Source organism: Equus przewalskii, chromosome 29 (genome assembly GCF_037783145.1).
Source record: "Equus przewalskii isolate Varuska chromosome 29, EquPr2, whole genome shotgun sequence".
NCBI lineage: Eukaryota > Metazoa > Chordata > Mammalia > Perissodactyla > Equidae > Equus > Equus przewalskii.
The window spans coordinates 6,478,335-6,503,511 of NC_091859.1; the positions used below are offsets into that span (position 1 = coordinate 6,478,335).

Here is a 25,177-nt window from a genome sequence, read left to right on the forward strand (position 1 = left end):
CATAGGCCTGATAAGCATTTTAATCTTAATCACCACTACATTAATAAGTTTTAGTAGAAAATGCAGTAATAAAACAAGACACATAGTTTGATTTTATCTTGTTTTATTTTGTTCTTTTTTAGGATCAGAAGTCTCAGGCATATTTGATAGGATCCATTGGTGTTAGTGGAAAAACCAAGTGGGATGTCTTAGATGGTGTAATTAGACGTCTCTTTAAGGTAAGTTGTGTATGAAATCCTAATATTGATTTTCAAAAATGTTTAATTTTAGATGCTTCCCTTAGCTTTACTAGCATAGACATATCTACTTTTCTTCTCCTCCATTTCAAATATGAAGGAAAGCTTTCTCTCTTTGTGCTGTTTGATATTAATAGTTCTTATATTACTCATTTCTAAAATTCTTGACAGCTAACTTCAAATCCTCAGGAGTTTTGTATTTGTTGTAGATGAGTTGAACCTCTGTTTTGACTTTCCTTTTTCACATGTACCATTTTAGGAATATGTGTTTCGAATTGATACATCCTCTAGTCTTGGTCTGAGCTCTGACTGCATTGCTAGCTACTGTATAGGAGATTTAATTAGATCTCATAGCTTAGAAGTGCCTGAACTGCTGCCTTGTGGATACCTTGTTGGAGATAATAACATCATCACTGTGAACCTGAAAGGTAAAGATGAAAATGAAAAGCACAGTTGTATTTTTTTTTTACCAACATTTCTTTTCTTTTCTTTTGCAGTTTCCCTTCAAATTTTCATATTTGAAAACTATGTTAACCACTTTAATAGTTTTGAAATGGTATGATGGTATTAAATGAGTCATATTTATATTTAAAACACTAAAATCCTGCTAAAAAACATTGAAATCCAAGTAAATGAAATTCTTTGAGTTTTAGAATGTGAAATGGAATGTAATTTTGACGATTCTCCAAAACTCGCAAAACAGAATACAATTTAGGGAATTTCAAATTTCTAGGTTCTCCATTATCACCTTTTATTTAGGTGGGATTCAAAAAATTATTATATATTTCAAAGTAATATATTCATCTCTATATCTTTGATTTTAAAACATGTATACCCAAGAAATACCCACTAGGGATAAAGAATGGAAGTTAAGATCAGGGATGAGAAATTCTGTTTTCTTTGCTTTGGATGATGTGATTAATTATAGGCAAATAGAATATCTAAAGTATGTTTGTCTCCATAATTCCTTGCTCATATATGTTAAAGACTCAGAACACATCTATGTAAACTATGGACTAATAGATGAATTTGTCAAAATTTGACTTTATGATTAAGGTAATTGGGTTAGTAAAAGGAGGTACTGTTGATCTTCTTAATTCCTTGTCAAATATCACAATTAGTATTCTTCAAAAGCTTAGGTGGCTGTACAGCTGGGATGTGTAATGAGAGAGAGGAGAAAATAAAGTAGAGAAAAGAGTAAGAAAACAGGAAGAACATAGACACACATATATATTTTACATTATAATCTTTACATTTATTCTTAACAAAACTACTGCCTTCAAAGGTAAGGAAGATTTTATGATAGAATTTATAGTAATGTTTCCATTTCTCTCTCTGGAAACATAAGTGCGGAGCATGAAGTGGACAGTGGAGGGAAGCCAGAGCTAGAGAAAATGCTTTCATTTGGATGTCCATTCTGCCTTATTACTGACATTTTCTATCTTAAAATGGCAGCACATGTTTGTGGGGTAGAAATATCAAGTAAAGGATTTTGCAAGGACTGCATTCCTGTAACTAATGAAGCTCTGTTGTCGATTGACACCATATTTTAAAATCTACCTTATGTAGAACAATAAGGCATACTATTCCCTCTGTTTCTTCCTTCAGGGGTAGAAGAAAACAGTTTGGACAGCTTTGTTTTTGATACGCTGATTCCTAAACCAATTACCCAAAGGTATTTTAATTTGTTGATGGAGCATCACAGAATTATACTTTCGGGACCAAGTGGTACAGGAAAGACCTATTTAGCGAACAAACTTGCTGAATACGTAATAACCAAATCTGGGAGGAAAAAAACAGAGGATGCAATTGCCACTTTTAATGTGGACCACAAGTCAAGTAAGGTAAGTCACAAACTCCTAAGAGAACTGCTGCTATTTATGCATAAGTGTCTTAAGCAATTAAGATTTAAGATTGTGTGAAACTTCCATGTTGCACGTGGAGACATAGCCATCTCTCTTACTAAAACTAGAATCTGGTGGATGACTAAACTCTGTTTCATGAATTTGAACAACACTGCTGTTCAATAGCATTTAGTTATCAGGTACTCCACAAGCATTGAGAATGTACAAAAGAAAATGATAGAGTCTCTAATGTCTGATTTCTCTTAGACTTCCATTTAGGAAGTGTTAGAGCAGAAAGGATCCATGCAAAGTGCTCTAAAAGCAAGAGGGAAGAATAACCCTTCCTGGAGGAATCAGAGCTTTATAAAAAGGCAATTCTTGATCTGGATCTTAGTAAATAAGTAGGAATTAACTAGGGTGTTGCAGCAATGGGGATTTGGGCATAATTAGAATATTCCAGGCAGAAATTCTGGGAGCAGCAATTTTCTTACATCATATTTCTAAAGAATTTCTGCTTAGGAACCATAGGAAAGTGAACAATGTTCTATTTCAACATCAGCTAAGTTCTAGTGTAACATAATAATCAGCCTGAACACTCTACTGCTATTAAATAGGCTTGAGGGGCTATAAAACCTAGACAATACTTTCCTATATTCTGAGTAAAATAAAGAATCCTAAAAAGGAAATAGTTGATGGCTAACATATTCTTAACACTAGCCTATTTTTGCCCACAATTATCTATTACATTCTCAATCAATTCAACCTGTTTCTCTTAGGAAACTGCATCTGTTATAAACAATACCTTGAGGGAATCCAGATGATACTGGGTCATTTTATTTTTCTGAAGATAACCTAGTTAGATGATCTGAACAGATGCAGTCTCTCAGAAACCTCTGGCTTGTAAATTTTCAGAAATTAACATGACTCCCCAAAGCAGCCCAAGCTTATTGGATTCTTGAAATAAGCCAGATAGATAGCTTAGTGAACAAAAACTTCTTAATAGAGCGGTTCATTAACTCCCTCTCACTGACCAACTGTGGCATCGGAGGTCAATCGCTGCATTTCCTTGTGCCTTAGTTTTCCCCACTGTAAAATGAAAAAATAGTAGGGTTGTGGCAAGGACTAAATGAGTGTGTGTGTGTGTGTGTGTGTGCGAGAGAGAGAGAGAGGAGAAAGTAGGGAGAAGGGAGAGAGGGAGAGAAAATAGTACAAGTAGCACACACAGTGTGTTGTCTGCAGTTATTAATTACAGCCCTTTACTCCCAAGAAAGTTTCCTACACAAATACACGAGACCCATACAGACAACTCCCTCTACACACACACACACACACACACACTCACAAAGACCTTTGTTGAAAATGGTCTTATTTGAAGTTTTATAAGAGAACAAAGATGTGTATAAAGCGTGATGAGACATCTTATAAAGTCAAATAAATATAGCACACAAATTCTGAATATTTCCTTGGAACTCAGCCCTATTCGAATTGTAATTGAACCACTCATTTTCATTTCAACTAGAGAGACATGGAACCTAAGGTAGAGTATTTGACTCCTCTCTGAGCAGAAGTGGGAAGACCACAATTGTTGGTTTGCTTCAGCCCACATGTTTAATACCTCCTGTTAATTCTGGGTCTCCTCATATCTTTATTTAAATATTTTTAACACAATTCTTCTTCTTTTCAGCCAAAATGGTGAAAGGGTTGATGTCTCTTAATCATCTTCAGTATTCTTGGTTTTTCCTCAATGTTGATGTAACGGAACTCTTTAGAAGTTACTTCCTTTATGAGAAAACAAGTGATTGGAAAATAGGAGAAGAGTAGATTTATTAATGAAAACCAAGGCATTTTGATAAAGTTGGAAATCACTTAAAATCAAGTTTTGAATCAAACAGATTGATTTGGGCTTCATTAGGATGTAGTTTAACATGCTAAAATAAAGTAGGTTAATTTACATTGATTATAAAATTTGCCTCTCTAAGTTCTTTTCATTTCAGTTAAAAAATGTTTAGTGCTCAGAGATGTTTTTAATCAATATCATATGAGTATCATTAAATTTTTTTGATCAATATTTCCAACACTCTAATTTTCTACCTTTTCAGAATAAAATAACTTGTGCCATTATTAGGTCAGTTTAATTTTTGTTATTACAAAATAATGAAAAATAAAACATTGACTAGAGTGTTTGGACAGAACTAATGATGCTAGGAAACAGTAATAGGAAGAAACCCTTGGACAAATCACATGGCATTCGGCATCAAGAAAACACAAAATACAACAAACGAATGTTTATTAATTCTTCATGTTTGTAGGATGTGAATGAGCTGTCAGTAATGTTGGATACAGAGTTGTTGCCAGAGAATTTGGCCAATTCTTGCCAAATTGTCAGAGAATCAACACTAGTTTTTTTTCTTTTTTTGGTGGGGGTGGTAAGTGAGAATGGCATAAAGGAATAGGGATGACAAGTTGAGATTGTGTGAGGGATAGCTGCTAACACTGTACACTTACTAAAGTAAAGTGTGAATGATGCATGAAAGAACAAATCGTTTCCCTGAGAAACGGAGCTGTGTAATTGTTGACGTGCTTTATGCAATGCCATAGATAGCACTGAAGAGATAGCCAGAAAAGGACTTATGATTCAAAATCATTGAACAATAAACCATCAAATGAAAAAAAATATCATTCCATGCTTTTGGTACCTCTGCATTTTCCATTCTGTCCCTCTTCCACTCTTCAAGCCCTCCCTCAAGCTGCCAGCTGAAATATTTTGATTGAGAGCAGTAAACATAAACAATTACATTTGTGACATTTGATGCAGCGGGCCCAGAAGCCAGAGATGGATTTGGTAAAGAATATGTGGCCAGCTGAAGCCACTTGGAATGTTAGGCTGAAAAGATCAGAAAACTGGACTTGGCAGATTCATTTATAGTGTGTCTAGAGTCAAAACCAGAGAAAGCAATGATCAACAGTTTTTATATAACTGCTGTGTTCCGTGCATATTTTCAGACTATGGGATTTGTCTCACTATCAATGTCCATCTGGTAGATATACCTCTTTTCTTCTACTGATTAATCTTGGCCATGAAACTTTTAATGCTAAGGCATCAATACTTCAATCTAAGGTTTTACCACAATTAAGCTAGAATGGGGATAGGGAAATCATGATTTTAAAGGGGTCTCAGAAAAACTCTTGAGTTATTTGACACAACTGTTTGTGTATGCCTATTTCTACTTGTGACTGCTCCATAGCTTTCATTACATTCCCAGAAGGATCTCCCACCCTTCTCAAGATGAGAGACCCATACTAGAATCTACCGTCCCTACTTTTCCAATGATCTCCCAGTCATTTCTTAATTACCAAATTCAATGCCCTTTGCTTCTTTTCTCTCTCTCATTCTCTCTCTCTCTCTCTCTTTTTTTGCTTATGTATAGCAAATTCCTATAATTGATCTCCCCTTTCTAGAAATTCTTCTAATTTGCATGATTATCATTCTCTCCTTGCTTCTTCCCTACTCTCTAGTAAGCTCCTTCTCAGTCTCTTTCACTCACTGCTCTCTTTCTTCACCTACCAGTAGATGAAAATATTCCCCAACATTCTGTTCTCTCCCACTTCTGGTCTCATCTGGATGACTCCCCTGCTTTCATCCTGTGTGGACTCCAACTGGATACTGTTAGCCATGCCTAATCTCCCATATAGTCAACCTTTCTATTAGCTTACAAATATGTTTCTATTAACATAAATATACATGTCTAGGAATGGTAATTTCAACTCTGAATTATATCATAAATCCATCTTCCATCTATCTTTACTACCACCACTTCCCCCAGATTAACACTCTATCAATTGGACTATAGCAATTGTTTTCTAACTGCTTGATTCACAACTTCCATTAAATTTCCCTTCCCTCTCGTCCTGTCTTTCTTCTTTCACTTCATGGAACATAGACTATCTTTTCATAATTAAAATCTGACCACATTAAAATTTTGCAATGTTTTCCCATTACTTTCTTGCACTAGATCAAAAATCTTCCCGCACTTCTATCCCTATTGAGTCCCATAGTATCTCATGGCTTCAATAATTTCAGTATCCTCTTGACTGGTTTTTCTTCCTTCTTTACAATATACTTATCACTCTTTGAAGTCATGATTCTGACTGCGTTATTCATATTCCCTGTACATTCCATGTTTCTTCCTTACCAATAGGAAAAGTCCAGGAACCTTACCAATTATTTAAGGTTGCAAACTTTTCTTTCCAATTTATTTACCACTATTTATATTGACAAAACATACATTACTAGTTCTTTCCTGCATGAATATCATATTTTTGTGTTTCTGCCTTTGTTTGTTCTTCTCCCTCTATTTGGAAAGCTCTTCTTCCATGTTTAAGCATCAAAACATTACCTAATCTTAAAAATAAAGGGTTATTAGAAAATAATACTGCCACCAGAATGTCTTTCTGAGCAGCTACAAGTAGTCTCTATAGGCTCTGAACAAAATCTTTACTGTATAGGTTTTTGAAGTACTGTATTATTTTTTATTGTGAATTATAGTCATAGTTATATGTGCTTAACCTTCGATTCTGAGCAGTATGCTTCTTGAATGCTTTTTCCATTTCTAATTCTTCATCATATCCTTCACATTTCATAAATAAATTGCTCTCCTCTACTGAAAAACAAACATATCAATGGTTCACAGTTGTTTTTATAGTAAAATCCAAATTCCTCTGCATAGATTTAAAGTCTTTTCTATTTTCTCTTTCATTGTGACCACCTTACCATGTACCATTTCTCCTGCAACAACACTTATTATTTCCTCAAATACATCATATACTCATACCTTCCAGCTTTTACTCTTTATTACTTGAACTTCAATAATTCCCCCCCACCTCCGCCCTGTAACCTGTTGTTCTCTGAACCTTAAGACTGTGTTAGTTAGGGAAACTTAAGAGCTTCCCTATAGTGTTTTGTGCATTTCACTTACAACACTATTGGAGTTTTACTTGTTGACCTGCCTTTCTATTTATCAACTCTAAGTTCCTGGAATATAGAAATAATCTCTGAATCCTTGATGCAAGAGTACCTGCCACATAGTACATGCTTGCTAAAGGTGTGTTGAAAGAATAAATAACTACATACTTACTATTTGTAATTCTACTCATTATTCAAAATCCATCTCAAATTTTATCTCCCTATGAAGTCCATCAGGATTCCCCAGTTGGAATTAATCATTTTCCCTCTGATAGGCCACATCCTTCCTTTAACCTCTCTCATGGAATGTTTTACATTGCATTTCATAAGTTTATTAGTTATGTGTGCACCTACTACCCTCCCAAGCTCTGGCATTACCTCCTCCAGAAAGCTTTCCTTGACACCCACCAGCTAGGCGAAATCTTCTCCCATGACCTCTCATAGCTCCTAATACACTAGGACATTATATTCAAATGATTTATCATATTTAAATTTCAGTCCCTAATGTGAGAACTCAAAGCCTGCAGGGGGAGACAGTCTGATTATCCTTTTTAACCCCTATGCTCAGAAAAGTATTTGATTCAGTTCACAATAAATGTTAAACTTACTTGAATAATGCATCATTATTTTTGTATGCCCTAAGACTTGGTCTAGTGCCATGAAGATGGTAGATAGACAGTGAATATTTTATAAATGAATGAGTGACTTAATATAGCTACATTATTGACATAAATTCCATTTTTTCTCCTAAGATAATTGAAATGCTCCAGACTATTCTCCAGTTTAAACATATTTTTTCAGTATTCTCTGATTTAGGCAATATTTATTCTATGTGACTTTGCTCAATATAAGATAAATAGTGCATTAGTTCTTTAATATATTTTTTATTTGAACTTAAATGAATATATTACTAAATACCTCGAAATCTTGGCCGTTGTTGTTTACTCCTTTCTACTTTTAGTTCTAAAAGTGGTATTATAGACATAGGGAGGCTTCATCTAGCGTGAGTGGTTCATCTATTTACCTGGCTGGCAGAAATTGGGATCATGGAATTGTTTTTTAACCCTGAGCAAGTTTTACAAATCGAAAATGTCATTGTAAATATGCAAATATTATGGAAATGCTCTTACTGATTAGGATAATTCTAAGAAACTAATTATCTTCCTGGCCTACCCATCTGTGAGAGCAGTCAATCAGTGAACTGGTTGTCATATTTAGATTAAAAGCTATTAGAAATGAATAATACCTATAAAAGAACAAAGAAGCTCAAGAAATGCTAAACACTAATGTCAAGTGACCCAGTGAAATATAACAAATTTTATCTTTGTTTAAATTTACAGCAGTTGCATGCAGATTATAAATAAATAAATAACCAAACAAATAAATAAATAACCTCATTTCTGTCGTAGTCCCAGGGCTGAATTTTCAGATTCACCTCATGGAAATTAATTGGAATTAAAATGTAAAGTATTAGTGGAAACTTAGGGGTGCCATTTTGGATTTAGTCTATACTTGAAATTAAAAGGTTTACTAAAATACACTTTTATCACTGAAATACCAAATACAAGAATGACGTCTCAATATTTGTGGTTTATCATAAGAGCTCACATCCAGAGGTCTTTTCTTGCTTTGCTTTTGGGGAGAAAACAACTGTAAAATATGCCTTTGTGCTTACAGATTTGTATTTGCTGCAGGTATTCTGTACTGGCTTTTCTCTTTCCTTTAAAAAATGTATCCTTTCAGCGTTATATGTTTTTTACTTTGTAGAATAAGGTTTTATATCAATAGATTGATCTATGAGTTTTAATCAGAGTCATTGGATGGAAGACAAAATATGCTGTTCCTAAACTGTGAATCACTTGCCACTGGTATAAATTTATCATTGAGGTATTTATTTTCTTCATTTTTTTAAAGGAATTGCAACAGTATCTAGCCAACCTGGCTGAACAGTGCAGTGCTGATAATAATGGCGTGGAGCTCCCAGTTGTCATAATTCTTGATAATCTTCATCATGTGGGCTCATTGAGTGATATCTTCAATGGTTTTCTCAACTGTAAATACAACAAATGGTATGCTTATGAAATATTTTGAGTGATGAAATGTGAAAAAATGGTGATCAAATTTGCTTTCTTATTCCTTTATTCAAGATCTATAACAGATGCCATTAATTTGAGAAGCCTTTATTAATTTAATACCATATTTCCAAAGATCCCTATGTATTCCTTAGAACATCTGTTTATCCTTCAACAACTATGTCTCCGTCATTTCTATGGAAACATGATTTACTTGATGGTGTTAGCTTCTACAGATATACTGAAGGTCTGGGAGACCAATCTCAGTGATGGAATATTTGAAGCAGGGAAATTAAGAGCTAGAATGAGGCTTTAGAGCTCTAGTTTTATTCTTAGTCCATATCAAAGTTTAAATTCAACCTTTTATAGCAATAAATCTAATACATTCAGAAATAACTCTCTCCATTAATGAGTCTATTTTTAACTATTTACAATGAAGCAGAAAGTTAAACTAGGGTATAAAAAAATCTAAAAATCCACTTAACATGCATTCTAGCGTGGCCTCTAAAGAAAGGACATATAAGGACTAATATAATAATTATATTAGTTTTAATGGTGGCAATATTCCAATTAATCTCTGCAAGAGATTTAAAAAATGTTAAAAATAGATTAGCATAAAATAAACATTGTAACAAGAATACAAATTCTCTGATGTTATTAAGAACCTTTAAAATAACCATGAAACAATAAAGTGGAAATTATTGATGAATTTGATTATAAACTAAGAGTCATAAGATGTTAGAGTAGGATGAGACCACTGTGCTTATTCTGTCTAAACTTTTTATTTTATGGATGAGTAAACTCAGGCTCAAAGAGGGAAAATGATTCGCCTAGGATACCAGAGATGAAATTGGAACCCCAAATCTTCTAGTTCAATGATCTTTGTCATTTTCCAACCTAACATTAGAAAAATACCCTTTTAAAGCCTAGTATTAACATGTAATAATCCATATTTATCTAAATTGTTTTCTAAGACAATTTTAATGTATTAATCTCTTTTATGTTCATAATATCTATTTTCTATTCTTTTTTTATTTCCAGTCCATATATTATTGGAACAATGAATCAGGGAGTATCTTCATCACCAAATCTAGAGCTGCATCACAATTTCAGGTAAGATAAATTGAAATTTGTTTTTGTACTGACTCTTTCTGTTTGCTTTTGGTTGTTGTTTTTCCATTTGTACATTGACAAATCCTGCCAGTGGTGACCTGTGGTGTGAAAATAATTCTCACTTCTTCCGACACTCTTTTTCAAGAAGACATTTTGTGATCCTCAACCTGTAGTCAGAAGTGTTTCTTTAAAAAAAAAAGAAAGAAAGAAATGTTTTTCCTGCTCACTATGTCACCGGCTAAAGTAGAGCACTTTTCTTCTAAGTGTGAGGAATATGAAGAGAGTTCCTATTTCAGGATTTGTGACTCTACTACGGAGGAGTGCTCAGCGTGTACACTCCCACTCACTTCTGACGCACATGAGCTTCTCTTTAGCTCAAAAAGAAAAGTTAGTTACATTATAGCTCCAATGCTAATAAACCTCCTAACCCCTTTAGTCATTAAAATGTGGCCACCAATTGAAATAGGAACATTTTTACTTTATAGTGAAAAGAGAATCACTGTGGACTTAGAATTTAATTTATATAAAGATTGCTGATTTTTCTTTTTTCTTTTGTAGGTGGGTACTATGTGCAAACCACACAGAACCAGTGAAAGGCTTTTTAGGCAGATATCTTCGAAGGAAACTGATAGAGATAGAAATTGAAAGGAATATACGCAATAATGACCTAGTCAAAATTATAGATTGGATTCCTAAGACATGGCATCATCTCAACAGTTTTTTGGAAACACACAGTTCTTCTGATGTTACCATTGGTGAGTTCCAAAATTGCAATATGCTATTTTCCAGGAACGAAGAGTCCATGGTAAAGGTGGCCAGATTGGATGGTAGAAAATAACAAGTGGAGCTAATGTTTTTCAAGCTTCCCAAGATTTAAGCTTTCTTTTTTTCCCTTCTGAAAGTTTGCCTTCTTCTAAGCTTTGTATCTCCAATTAGATCCATTTTTTCTAATATTTATGGTTTATCCTACTGATGTCAAATATTTAATGCAAATAAAAATCTAAAATATCAGATAACCATTTGAAGTAAGTTGTATCTGTTTCAAGTAACTTGTTTATACAACTGTGTACTGTGGGGCTTTGGGAAGAAGAAGGAAAAAAAACAAATTTTAACTAATGGCTCATGTCAAATATAGCTGTGAGAGAATATTTAAGTGTTAGAGATAATTTAAGTGTTTTATGGATAATTTAGGTGTTTTATATTTTTCATAAAGACAAAATTGTTTGAATTATTTCTCTTTAGTTGGCATTAAGATGTTTATTTTTGTAACCATTCTTAAGTTGCATGTATAAAAGTCCTTTCCCTGTTGTTATGGACCATAAAGACATACTCACTAAAGACACAGTGTGAATTAGAAATAAGAATTCTACATTTGGGATCAGAAGACCAAGACTGAGTACCACTTCTGTAAAGAATGACATAGTTTTATTTGGCAGTTCATTTCAGCACAGGTTTATCATTTGTACAATGAGACAGGTTCACTGGATTATGACCTTTAAGATTTCTTCTAATTTTAATATGTTATGTTTTGGATTAAGATTTTAGTATAAAAAGAAAAGAGAGTCTGGGAGATTGGATCTTCAGTAAAGTATACTTTAATAATAATCGAGCTGGCTAAGATTATACTTTTCTAAGAATCCTGCAAGAAATATATTAATTTCCCCCAAATAGTATCTAAATATGTGTTTAGATTACTAAATATAATGGTTCTCAAAAATGTTTTATTTGTTTCTGCTCAGGTCCCCGACTTTTCCTCCCTTGCCCCATGGATGTAGAAGGTTCTAGAGTGTGGTTCATGGATCTCTGGAACTATTCTTTGGTACCTTATATTCTGGAGGCAGTGAGAGAAGGTCTTCAGGTATAGTACTCAATTTTCTTTACTGTTTAAAAAAACAGCAAAAAAAATCATCATTTTTAAAAGAAAAGCCATTCAATTCTCTGGGTATACGCAGAAAACTAAAGGCGTTAATTATGTAAATATTGTGGTAATGTTTAAAGAGCGACTAGTATACAATACTTTTTCCTGTTCTGAGAAGAAATATGTAGGAGAAAGAGAAAGCACAATTATTCCAATAACTACACATTTAAGGCCAATGTTATTGCCACTGGTGTTTACAAGACTGCTCTTATTAGATATCTAGCGAATTGTACATCTTATAATCTTATAACATTATACTCTACATCTTATAATACAAACATGTTTACATGGACCTTGATCATTTATCCTCTCATCATATAATTTGCAACAAGAAGTATTTGTTTATACATTCCCTGTTTCAGTTTTGTTGGTTGAAGCCCTTTAACATCACTTGCAAGATCCCTTACTATTTTGGAGGGAGTGTGCTAAATTCTAAGGCAGTTGATTTTTTTATCTAAGACAGGTTGGTTTAGCGGCATCTCTGCTGTTCCTCTCATCTACCTTACATTGTAAGGCCCTGCAACAAGCCCTTCTATTTACTCTTAACTAAAAAGTCAAAATACATCACTTAATAAGAAAACTCTGTTTCTTCAACAAAATATATTATCACTTTCCCTTCAGTCTTGCTATTTCCTTAAATTGGAGTTGAAATTTAATGGAACTGTAGAATTACAAAACTCAAGGATGAATCTATAAGATTTGTGTCACATAATCACCCAACTTATTGTAGAAGCATCCAATCTCCTTTTCAATAGCTCGGCCAAGGTTTGGGCAGTTTTTGCTTAGGCATCTCTATTTCTGGTTATTACAGTTGCTACTAGAATTAAGATATAGTTTATGCTTTTCACGTTTTGTCATCTGCAATACTGTGTCAAGTCTTTGTTTTACTGTTTAAAATATTGGTTATCTGGGGCCAGCTGTGTGGCTGTGTGGTTAAAGTTCTGCGTGCTCTCCTTTCACAAGCTGGGTTCACAGGTTCAGATCCCAGGTGTGGACCTGCTCCTCTCATCACCCATGCTGTGGAGGCATCCCACATACAAAAAATAGAGGAGGACTGGCACAGATGTTAGCTCAGGGCTAATCTTCCTTGAGGAAAAAAAAGAGGAGGATTGGCAATGGATGTTAGCTCAGGGCGAATCTTGCTCACCAAAAAAATTTTAAAAATTGGTTATCTATTTTCCTTCCTTTCACCTCCTTTCACCTTCTTTTCACCTTCATATTCTTCTCACCTAGTAGAATGGTATGACAATGTTTAGAGCTATCACAATGGAGCTGGTAAACATGGTGGATATTATGAGGATGCTCAGAACACTCAGAGAAAACAGTGATCATGAAGAATGCTATCAGTTGGTTCCACACCAGATTTAAATAACCCATTTTCATCTTTTTAAGGGTATGAACAAATCTAGCCCCAGAAAATGCCTCCAACAAAATAAAACACTATACCAAAGGTTTTTATTTTTCAAGTATAGCATATATATCACTTTTCAGGATTCCTCTAAAACTAGTATGCTGCCTAAGATGTGGGTTGGGTTTCTGAATTTCAATCATTTATACAAAAAAAAATTATGAAATTTTGTTAATAATATTCATAATTTTAAAATTAATGTTTAAATGAACTATTTGTTCTCTAGATACAGTTTCAGTATTAATAAACTGTTATCCAAGTCTGTATATATGAAATTCTTCTTATTTCACATTTGTTTGCTAATACATAGACAGAAAAAGAAGCTTTTTAAAAAGTCAAAAACAATAATACCTAAACATGCTTAGTTTCATTACATCTCATTTTTAAAAGGTGAATGAGTTTATTTTATATTTTAATTAATATTATTTATAAAACACTATCCAGAGAATTATAATTCTATAAATCTTCCATTTGGGCAAAAGTATAATCACTAAAGTAATACCAGTTTCCCCAACTAAAGCTGAGAGATACTTCAAAATTATTTTTGAAGAGGGATTAAAATGTCTCAAGTGTCTTGCTATGGTTCTGGGTGTTTAATGTGAAGGCTGACTCAACCATGATCTAGGAAATGTGGGGAGAAAATCTAGCACATAGGAGAGATGGAAAGGAAGACCTTTTGGTAGATAGACAATTCTCATTGCTGCTGAAGGATGTGCTTACCCATAAGTCCATCAGCAAGTGATTTTCCCGGGGTGGTCCACATATGCCTTCTAGAGAGGCAGGAAGGAAAGGAATCACATATGTCATGAACCATTCTCTTGAATCTACTGACAAAAAAGAACCTTCATTGGAGCAAGAGGTGGAGAAACAAAGCCTGATGGCAAAGATGAAAATCTGCTTTGAGAGAAACAGAAAAATCTCTTTTCAAATGAAGGCCAATGCTTTGGTGAGGAACCATATGGAGACTACTCTCTGCCAGATGTTCTAGTTGGAAAAAACACTAGTGATGCAATGGATTTTGGTTTTGATTCTGGTGATTCTATCTTTCTTAAAATGTCAGCAATCAACTCATCTCATTCTGACTGTTTAAATGTCTCTTCTCTCAATTCTTTTTCTATAGTATCTGTTTTACTCTGAAATAGAGAATTGGGCCTACACAGCTTTTTATTGGTCACCTTCAGTTTTACTGTCCTTGATGATTCTTCAAAAGGCTGGCATCAGTTGATTGTAGACTTTCATGTTCTTTTTATAACATTTGCTTTCCAAGAATTACACATTTTTCTTCAATTAGTTTAAGTAGTATAGCAAGCAATGTTTAAATTCTCTATAAAGTAGGTTTTTAATTAAGAGAAAACTTCCTCTCCAAAACAACAGAACTATGAAAAAAAAATCTAATGATTTCTACTCCTGCCATCATCTCCTATGTAAATAGAGAGATAGCAGGACTTGAACTTTTTTTTTAAGGCAAGGCTGCCACAACCTCATACAACTTCTCCAGGAGAAACCCAAAAGGCAATCCCAAGGCAGCTCATGGACCTTTCATGGTGTCAGTGTCCACCATTTTGCTTTTGTCTCACTGAACCACAGCAAGCCACATAGGACACCTCACAGAATGCCATCTGGGACCACATATGCACCTAGTAACCAGGATTGCCCTCAGTGGAGCAGGTCAAGCGGAAGGGGAAGTACATTAAAGAGCTAATATTCCCCTCTTACTGCCCTCTTCTGTTAATTTTAACTTTTCTTTCTGTCTGTCTGTGGCCTTGTGCTTATTGACAAAGTTCCATCCACCTCGCTCTCTTCAGTGTGCTCTTCCTAGTTTGGTTTTGGCTTTGCTTCCAGCCGAAAAACTTTTTAACATCTCTTGGATTCATCTTCTCCCTCTACTCTGCTACCAGTACTTTAACTAGCTTTATCATCACTTCCATATTGACTTTTTCCCTTCATTTGAGTCCTTACAATGTTGACGCTTCCATTTCCCATTTTTCCCTCCTCTTTTACTAGTAGTCTTATAAATAAACATCTAAAAAGAGCTTTTACAGGAAGGAATGAGATCATTAGAGGGTGTTAATCTGAGGAAGTTGCTTGTCAGAGAAAGTATTCTTGTTCTCAAAGAAAGTTTGAGTAGAGTGAACTAGACAGAGAAAAACGAAGTCTCTTTTCTTTTATTCATCATCTTTCCAAAGTGCACGTTAATAGAGAACTCTACTTAGAGTCAAGTGTGGCTTTTTTCAGTTCTCCAAAACTAGCACTTTTCTTTCTCAACTTTGAGTTTTCTTTTGGTTTGTAAAGTTACTAATCAAGATAAATGTGGGGAGTCATTTCAACATGTATTTAAAATAAGCCCCCCTAACCCTTTCCCCCAGATGCTGATCACCTATCCCAGATGTCAGCTTCGCTTTGTCCAGCCTTCAATTTAAAGTGAACTGTATGGACAGACGTATGTTTAAAATTTGCAAAATTGTATGTTATATATTACCCTTTAATTCCCTCAAAAGCCTCATAAGAACTCAATGAGCAAAGGAATCACTCAGTTAGTAGTCGCCTGTTTTACTGAATAGAAATGTATTTTATATGTGCTAAATATGTGATCACCTCTTAGATGTATGGGAAACGTGCCCCTTGGGAAGATCCCTCAAAGTGGGTACTTGATACATACCCATGGAGCTCAGCGTCTCTGCCTCAGGAGGGCCCAGCTTTACTTCAGCTGCGACCAGAAGATGTTGGATATGAGGGCTGCATATCCACTAAGGAAGCCACAACCTCAAAGCACATTCCACAAACTGACACAGAGGGGGATCCCCTGGTAAGAAGCTGATGTTTGATTCTTCCTATATAATCATGACTACAGAGCGTAGTTGTTAATATTTAGTCATTTGTATCAAAGATATTGGTTATCCTAGATACTATTTGGGACTTTCCTGATACTGATACTCAATTTTAACTCTTCTTCTTTTGGCCTGCTTTCACTGGGTGAAATTCTTAAAATGAAAGATCAAATTTACATGCTTAAAAATAATCAAGAAACACTGAAACCAGGCCTTAACTCTGTGACCTTAATTTTTCCCTTATCATGCAGAAAATTGTGTAACTAAATAAATTTTAAACAGTGCATAAGTTTTACTAGGTATTTAAAGAAAACTGAATTTTGTTCTTAAGTGAAAAACCAAAAGAATATAATCTAATGTATACTTAAAGAACTAAAGAATATTTTACATATATCAACTAATTTGACTAGATTTAGAATGAGTCTCCTGTCGCCTACAGTGATGAAGAATAGACTCTCTTGGAAATCAAAGAGAAGTTATTCTCCCTGACTTGCTCAATTTACAATCATGTATGGTTTAATAAAAGTCGATAAAACTCCAAAGTATTAGTACCCTGAAAATATTAAGTACATGATGTATTAGGAAAAATACTTTTTTAAATGTATTTATTTTTTTTATTTTTGTGGATGACTTTCTATAGATTGGTATCAAATGTAACATGTTTAGTAGCTTACCATTCTATGACTAAAGAAATCATTGGACTTATACAACCAATACAGAAAGAAGAGATAGTGATATAAAGCCCATTTTGTTACTTAAACAAATGAAACAGGAAATGATTAAAAACCATAACCTATGACTATGCCCAAGAACATAAAATGACTTGATATTTTAGGAAATATCATTACCTCCACAACCCCAGCTTGTATACCTCATCCTCATCTCGGCTGATCGTTCTTAACATTTTGCCGGTTACGTGTAAACAATCTGATTAATTTTCAAGATCCTTTCCCCAGAAAAATGCAGACACAGAACATTTTGCATGCTATTTCAAAGGGTTCATAAAGTCATTGAAGTGTGTGCATAGGCTTCCTAGAGTCCTGGGACCTTCTATATAGGACTTTGGTTCTAAACTACAATCTCGTTATGGGCCTGGACTTATATTTTTGTAACAGGTACCTGGCCCTTTAGCTCATACATAGTTAGAAATTAACAGTAGTGGTGTGAGATTGGTTTGAATCCAGCATAATCATGAGTATACGCTAAATAATTGTTGATAGGATGGTTAAAATTTAATAGAGTAAATATAAGCCTTAGGGTGTAAGTATGGGTTATTTTGTCTGACTTTTTAAATAAATTCTAGTTCTCCCTCTGCAGTTTTGATATGCTGTGACTGTTCCACGCAGGGAGAGGTGTTTATAGAGTTTGTTTTGAGAGTTACTCGGTAAAGTATGGAACCCTTAGGGGATGCCCTTAACTTTCCCAATTCCCACAGCTAAACCCATCCAGCACTCTTTTCTCTGGCTCTGAATGCTCCTGTCTTCTAGTACAGAAAGGAGAGCCAGAGTTTCCCATTCTGAGTGAGAATTGGAATTAAATAAATCTCTGACTCCTAATCTGCTGCTCAACTAAACAGCTTAAGAAACAGGAGGTTATGATACATGACACGTTAAATGGCAAAAGACATCATCTAAAAATAAATCTTTGGATCAGGCACATTCTGAGAGGAAAGTAAATGTTTTCTCTATATCTGATTCTATTTCTCTATATTTCTATAATTTCTGACTAAGATAAAAATATGTTTACAGTTAATCTAAATCAGAAATATTAGGTTTAATGTCAGAAATATGTTTTTGAATCTGAACAAGGATGCAAGTTTTTGGCACATCTCACTGTATTTTAAAAATACAATGTGTATTCATCATCAACAAATTCATTGTTCATTAAATAAATGTTAATAGGTAATAAGTATATAGTTAGGACTATGATTTGGTGTTCAGGATATAAATAAGATACTGTTTTTGATCTCGAGAAGCTCACAGTCCAGTAGTAGAAAGAGAGATCTACCAATATAATTATAGTAAAATAATGATAGAGGTACATACTAGGTAAAGTTATGAGTCCATTGAGGAAGTGATTAGGAGAAGCTTCACAGAGGAGGAGATGCTTGCGCTAGGTCTGGAAGGATGAATAGAAGTTCACCACGTAGTTGGATAAGAAAATCCAAAATTAAGGAAGTAGCAGGTGAAACATGGGACAGTATAATAAAGATGATGAATTTAGGTAGCTGTATACAAATTGGTGGGACTAGGACAAAAGGGGCAGGAGAAATTAAAGCTATAGAAGTCTACAATTTCTAGATCATGCCAAGACTTGTTTATCATTGTAGGAAGTTAGAACTTTATCTCATAGACAATGGGGAGCCACCAAATGTTTTTGAGCAGGGGACTTACCTGGTTAGATTTGCAGTTTATAAAGATCACTTTGTAGAATAGAGGACAGATTGAAGGAGAAAGGATGGAGGCTGGGAGTCTAGCAGATTTGTAAATACCAGAGATGATAAGGACCTGACCAAGGTGTTACAAATGATAGACATTATATTTATGACCATGGGTATGGGGAAGAAGCAGAGGAGAAGAGAGGAGGGAAATATTTTTGTAGAGAATAATGTTCTATCCCAGTGACTCTTGAATCATTTGTGACCTTACCTCCCTCTTGTAATCTCATTTTATTTGAATGCACAAAGCAATGCTATGAGAAAGCAAAGAAAATCCCTTGTATACATTTATTATGAATCTGAGATTTGAAACTTCTTCTACGGGAACGTATTTACTATATGGCATCATTTTCAAAAATTAAGACTTTAATAATATTAGTATTACACTATAAACCTTTTACGTCATTCAGCATTCAAGTGATTTCAAACATTTGTGACTGAGACAGAGTCATAACCCTTTAAACAGACCCCCTTCACCATTTCTACTCTTAGTAAATCAGGAGGATGCTCAAAACACAGTTCTGTTTTACAAATCATCTTCACCCAAATGCCTGAACTTACAGCCAGCTACTATTGAGGGAAGAATTGACCTAAGAAAAGAGGGAGGGAATATGAAGGTGCATGAAGGTAGGCGTGTGTGTGTCTGTGTCTGTGTCTGTCTCTGTATGAGAGAGAGAGAAGAGGGAGAGAGAGAAACAGTGTGTTGATGGAAATGTTTGCCTTTTGGCTTACTGGGTTTGAGAGGTTATCACCAAAAACTTTCATTTCGTATGCTTATGTAGCTGATTTAATAAATTCAGAGAGTTAGACTAAAAATTATGTTGAGAAATATTGTCCTGAAGAATATTTAAATGACTTTAAAATATGCTATAACTGTAGCTCTTTTGCCAGAAAGGCATTCTTGCTGAAATTGGTGATTACCAGTTTATCATTTATTTCACAAGCATTTTTTTAAGCAGACATTTTACACTGAACACACAAGCACGCATAGCCTAACATATGACTAAAGAATCCTTTTTCAGATTTCTCCTTTCTATTGGATCAGATTCCCTATATCTCCAAGTTGGAAAAAAAAAAGAACAATTTTGATTATAAAATAATAAAGTTAGCATGCATTAAACAATATAAAGATTATTAAAATTTATAGAAATCCTTGATAAGAAAACAAGTCCATACCCTTGTGAAGACATGTGCCAATTTTTATGTGCTTTCTAAAATCGTTGAATCATTTATCCACAGTTTGCTTTCACACAGTCATTCCCTTTACATCCATCTCTAACAGTGCATCTGCAGGTCTATCAAAATCCAAGCAAGGGGGCCGCCTTTTATTTTGTAATACATGGAAATGCTCGCTGTCTTTCTCCCCAGGTGCTCTCATGCATATGTCCCTTTTACTAGAACAAACATTACCAAGTATCCTGTAAGGCTGGGAAACATGAGACAGCCGCTATTGTTCCAGAAGGTGGTTTTTGTTTTCAGTGATATATCAATCATATTTTAGCCAGAAATTTAGCAACAACAGAAACTTGACAGCAGTTCTTTCCTTCTCCCTCATCAAACACTCATGGTCGGCTTCATTCAGTCACCTCCTCTCGAGGTCAGCTCCTAAACAGCAGATGGTGTGCTGTGTGCAGCAGCTGGCTTCATTCCACTCCATCCCCTCCTTCTCCCAAGGGACTGTGTGTGTGTGAACATTCACGACTTTCAGTTGCCATTCAATGCTTTCTGCTTCTCCCAGCCAAAAAGCTGGGAAGCTTGGCATACTCTCCAGCAATGAGCCCAGATGTCCAGCTGTGATACAGTTTCCTTCCCAATCTCCCTGCTGGAGCCATATTCATTCACAACCCCAAATAAAAGAGTTACCTAGAGGGCCTATTTTGTCCTTATGGTTTGGTGTCATAGTCATGTTTGAGAGAAATAGTGTAGGAGCCAGGGGCAACTAGTGAAAATAGAAAATTGTTTTCTCGTTTCACTTGGATGGGATGAGACAGTTCCTCAGTGTATTTTATGGGGCTGGCCCTGTATTTTATGAGGCTGGCTTACTCAATGCATCATTGCCTACATCGATGTCTCTTTTTCTTTCTTCAGATGAATATGCTAATGAAACTCCAAGAAGCAGCCAACTACTCGGGCACACAAAGCTGTGACAGCGATAGCACCAGCCACCATGAAGACATTTTGGAGTCATCTCTTGAATCTACCCTCTAGAGGGTGAAAAAAGTTAGGGGAAAAGACTATGCTTTTAAAAAATGTTTAAAAAGTAAGGTATTTTCACGAAACCACTGCCAGTATGAAAGCACCCTGTCAAGGGCCCTGACCCTGGGTCATGGTCTCCAAGGAGGCAGCAGAAGGAAGTCTGAACTGCCAAGATGCTAAATTGAAATGAAAGCTTACCTTTATTTTATGTCTAGGCATTTTTATATCCGTGGAATGATATAAGGCTCCGTTAATCAACTGGAAAGGACCCTAATGACAGGGCAACTGAATAGATTGCACATGGGATAGCCAAACTGGACTTTATGTTTTTCCTCTTTAAAAGTTTACAATGCAGACCTTTTTTTGTCCCTTCCTTTCTTTCCTCTGAGGGGCTGTTCTCCTCAGGCAGGGTCCATTCTTCTGATCCGCCCAACCTCCTTTGTGCCACATGGTGCTGGTCACAGGGCTCCAGTAGTGTTTGTGTTGTGCGCTAACCCCATTCCAAAACGAAGCCAAGAGGCCAGTCCTCTGTAAGCACAAATGGAATTGTGCAACCACCAGAAAAACACTACTGTGGCAAGCTGGAGAAGTGCCAATTTAATTCTTAACTGCCATGTTCACATGATGTGCTCCACCAACTTTTTAGTGTAAGAGTCCCAGGTTTTATAAGGTTATTTTTACCACAGTGGTCTTTTTAAACCACCTGCCCACTCCTTTAACAAGAGTTTTATACCAATTATTAGTCAACACTGACAAAAGGCTTTTTTAGGGCTTCATTTGTTTGAGCCTTTTCAGTGAAAGAAGGAACATTTCCTATGGTGCTGTCTCGCTGCCTTAAAACAGATTTCTACAAGAGTTTAACAGCTGGTTTAAGTCCTAAACCACTGGTAATTTCCACCGTCTTTTCATTTACAACCAAGCAACACGAGTTAACACAGTAGCCTCATCTCTATATATCTTTTTTTTTTTTAAGAAATGGATAGGAGAAAGATCAGTATTTTTACCTTGTGAATAGATTGCTTTGCCTATCCTCCAAAATATTCAAGTAACCCAGAAACCCTCTTTGACTGTCACTTAAAAGCTAAGACATGTGGCTAAATTCCATCCAGTCCTAGGTGAGAGAGTTTAGAAGGTGGGAGATTTTGAATTGTTATCCAGCAGAGCTGGAGGCACTAGATGCAGCATGAGCACAACTATTTGGCTTTCCTCCCCTGTTCTTTTTTTTAAATTATTATTATTAGTTTTGAGCATGTTGTTTTGATTGCTATTGTTGTACATGAGAAATTCAGCATTAAAGAACACTGAAGCAGTGAAGTCACTGTGGAGGGGGAAGCATTTATACTGTAAAAGAAGGTTAGATTTGCACAGTCTACTGGGTAGGTATTGTAAATAATAATTTTAAAAACTTGCACAAATTGATTTTGCAAACAAACACACAAAAAATTGTATTTTATCCTGTTGGTGTTAAGAGGTATTTCACTTGCTGAGATTTCCTGTACGTTGCAAACAAATACAGAATGCAAACCCCTCAAAGCTGTTGTTCTCTGGTGTGTCCGTCCTCTATTTACAGTTGTCGTGACCACGCAGGAGCTGTCAGTGCTACAGTGAGCATGCTTCAAAACCGTACCTGAAGCCAGTCCATTTCTGGAAAAGTGAAACTGTCTCAAAGTGCATCTGTCGTGGCAGGCTTTAAAGAGATTGCATGAAGACTGATCGGGGTCATTGGAGAAGTTACCACCACACACAGAGGACAGGTTTTAAGTTTATAAAACCCAAGGGCTAGGCCATGGTGTAGACTTGTTCTATGCGTGTGAAAATGTGTTCCTTTCAGGACGTGTAATCGGTGCTACTCTCTGTGACCACCCGTGGGTCAGTTGCTATAGAACACTAACAGCACAAGACAACTGTGCAGTTTTCAGAGTGTTACTAAGTCTCCATAGGTCCTACACGGTGCTACAGCCCTCCGGGAAATCTGAACCGAATTTATGCACATAGAATTGTCACCCTAACTTTGAAGCCTCAAACATGGGTCAAATCTGTTGTGAAACATCGATTCGTGTAGCTGGATGAGTGACTAGTTGCCCTTGTATAATATGTGATCTAAGAAAATTGCTAATCTTTCCCTGCCATTTTGAGAAACACAGTCCAAACATGGTCATAAACAGAAATTCCTGCAATACATCTCAGTAGGTCCACCTAGTTTACAACTTAAACTAGTTTGTGAAACATTTGTCTGTATACATTTTATATTTTGTACATTTTTGATGTAACATATCATGTAAATAGACAGAAACAGTGAAATAAATCATCTGCAAAGTTTTGTAGTCTTTGTAAAGCCCCAACAATAAGTACTTCGTGTCATGGACTTAACTGGATGATGTATTTTCTATTGGTTTATTGTTCTTCTAGCTTGTAAACCAGCTTGCATATATTTTTTTGCAAATGTGCACCCTGTATCTGTCTAAATTATTACTTTGCCATTAAAGTGTAATTATTTATTGACAACAATGTGTGGTGTCTCTATATGGAGAAAAATTGAATAATTATGCACCAAGAAGTGTCAAGCTTTAAAATGTTGCTTGCACTGTTAACGCGCCATCAATAGGGATGTGTGTGAATTTTTATTTTATATACCTCATAGAAACGACTTCATAGCTTTTAAGTAAATAAATAAATTGAAGGCACTAGATATATCTTTTAAAATGAAAGTTATTTATTCATTGAATATTTTTAGAAAATTCTGATGAGTCTACCTAAATGCCTAATTATAAAATGAGAATTAATATAAAATAAAATGTTGATATCCACTTAGTCAAATCAACTCATTAAACGTTTCTTTGTTTTCATTCCATTAAATTCCCTTTTGACATTTTGGCGCTGAAGGTGATTTTAAGGCAGCATAATTCTTTTGGTGGCAACTTATTTTTAAACAGAGATTATAAAAAGAAAGAGAACGTCTTTTAAAATTAGAATTCTTTTCAAAGCACCTCGGGCTCCAACCCAATGATTGGAATGTATATTTGGATGATATAAGTAAGGTTTTAATTCTAAAAACAGGAAGACTTTTAACTAGAACAGTTGTAGAGCAAAAGTAAAGGTATTAGTTAAAATGGATATGTCATCCATAATGGATTAAAACTGGTGCATTTGTTCCTTCATTCACAGTTTGGGAGATACAAGAAATTTCCACACTTCATCCTATCCAGGTAAACATTGAATTAATACAAAACTTGAATAAAATTCTGACATGTCTAATATCAGTCTGCCCAAGTATGAATCCCAACACTGTCATTCTTGTCTGTGTAACCTCGATGGATTCACTCACATTCTTCCTCACTATAAAACGATGACAGTAACAGTATCCACCCCTCACAGATTGCTCTGCTGGTCAAATGGGTTATTGCGTGCAATTTCCTTGAACGGTGCCTAACACTTACAAATCCTTCCATGGATTGTAGCTGCCTTAACAACCGTCATTATTATAAAATAGTAATTATAAAATACATATTATTCTATTTTCAAACATTCTTGAGAACAATGTGTAAAGCAATTCAACTTATTTAAAATTAGGTTTTTTTTAAAGAATGCATCTTTTAGCTCAGTTTCCTCGTTTATAGAATGGAGACAGCCATAGTACCTACCTCGGAGAGCTGTTAGGAGGATTGAGTTGAAATCTGTAAAGCACTGAAAAGGACGTCTGGCACTCAGGAAACTGGATAAATGTTAGCTGCTGTATTAACACTGCTATTATAATAAATCACTACCACCAGTTGTATAACAAATATTCTCAGGATTCAATTTGTAAATATATTTAAGATAATAATAGAGTCATATTAAAAGAGTATCTTTCATTCAGTTTTCTCATCTGTAAAATGGGATAATTACAGTGTCCCCTCTTAAGATGGCTTTGAAGACAATGTTTTAAAATACGTGAAGCTGTCAGAAAAGTGTCTGTTACCTCTTAAGTGCTATATAAGTGACAGCTGTTATTATTCAGCCAAAGTTTATTATACACCTACTATGTGCCAGGCAACTTTCTTAGGCATCAGCGGCCTTGACATTCAGGCTGTGGACCTAAGGGACTTACAGTTAGTACAATTGGATCTCTGTCCTTTTTATTTCTCATTTTGATGGGTACCTAAGTTCTCTACTATAAGAATGA

The 25,177-nt window shown here is 35.2% G+C and overlaps 1 protein-coding gene across 23 annotated transcripts in view; it reads left to right on the forward strand.

The window, feature by feature from the left end:
* Positions 1–23,520, forward strand: part of NAV3 (neuron navigator 3) — a 791,518-nt gene extending 767,998 nt beyond the window's left edge. For all 23 annotated transcript variants that reach the window (XM_070600533.1, XM_070600535.1, XM_070600545.1 and 20 more), the window contains 9 exons: positions 123–218; positions 496–664; positions 1,845–2,080; positions 8,958–9,112; positions 10,157–10,228; positions 10,787–10,983; positions 11,968–12,086; positions 16,157–16,360; positions 20,908–23,520. In XM_070600533.1, the coding sequence (XP_070456634.1) occupies positions 123–218; positions 496–664; positions 1,845–2,080; positions 8,958–9,112; positions 10,157–10,228; positions 10,787–10,983; positions 11,968–12,086; positions 16,157–16,360; positions 20,908–21,027 (1,368 nt within the window). In that variant the 3' untranslated portion in view covers positions 21,028–23,520. The remainder of the gene's footprint in view (positions 1–122; positions 219–495; positions 665–1,844; positions 2,081–8,957; positions 9,113–10,156; positions 10,229–10,786; positions 10,984–11,967; positions 12,087–16,156; positions 16,361–20,907) is intronic.
* Positions 23,521–25,177: the final 1,657 nt, after the last annotated feature.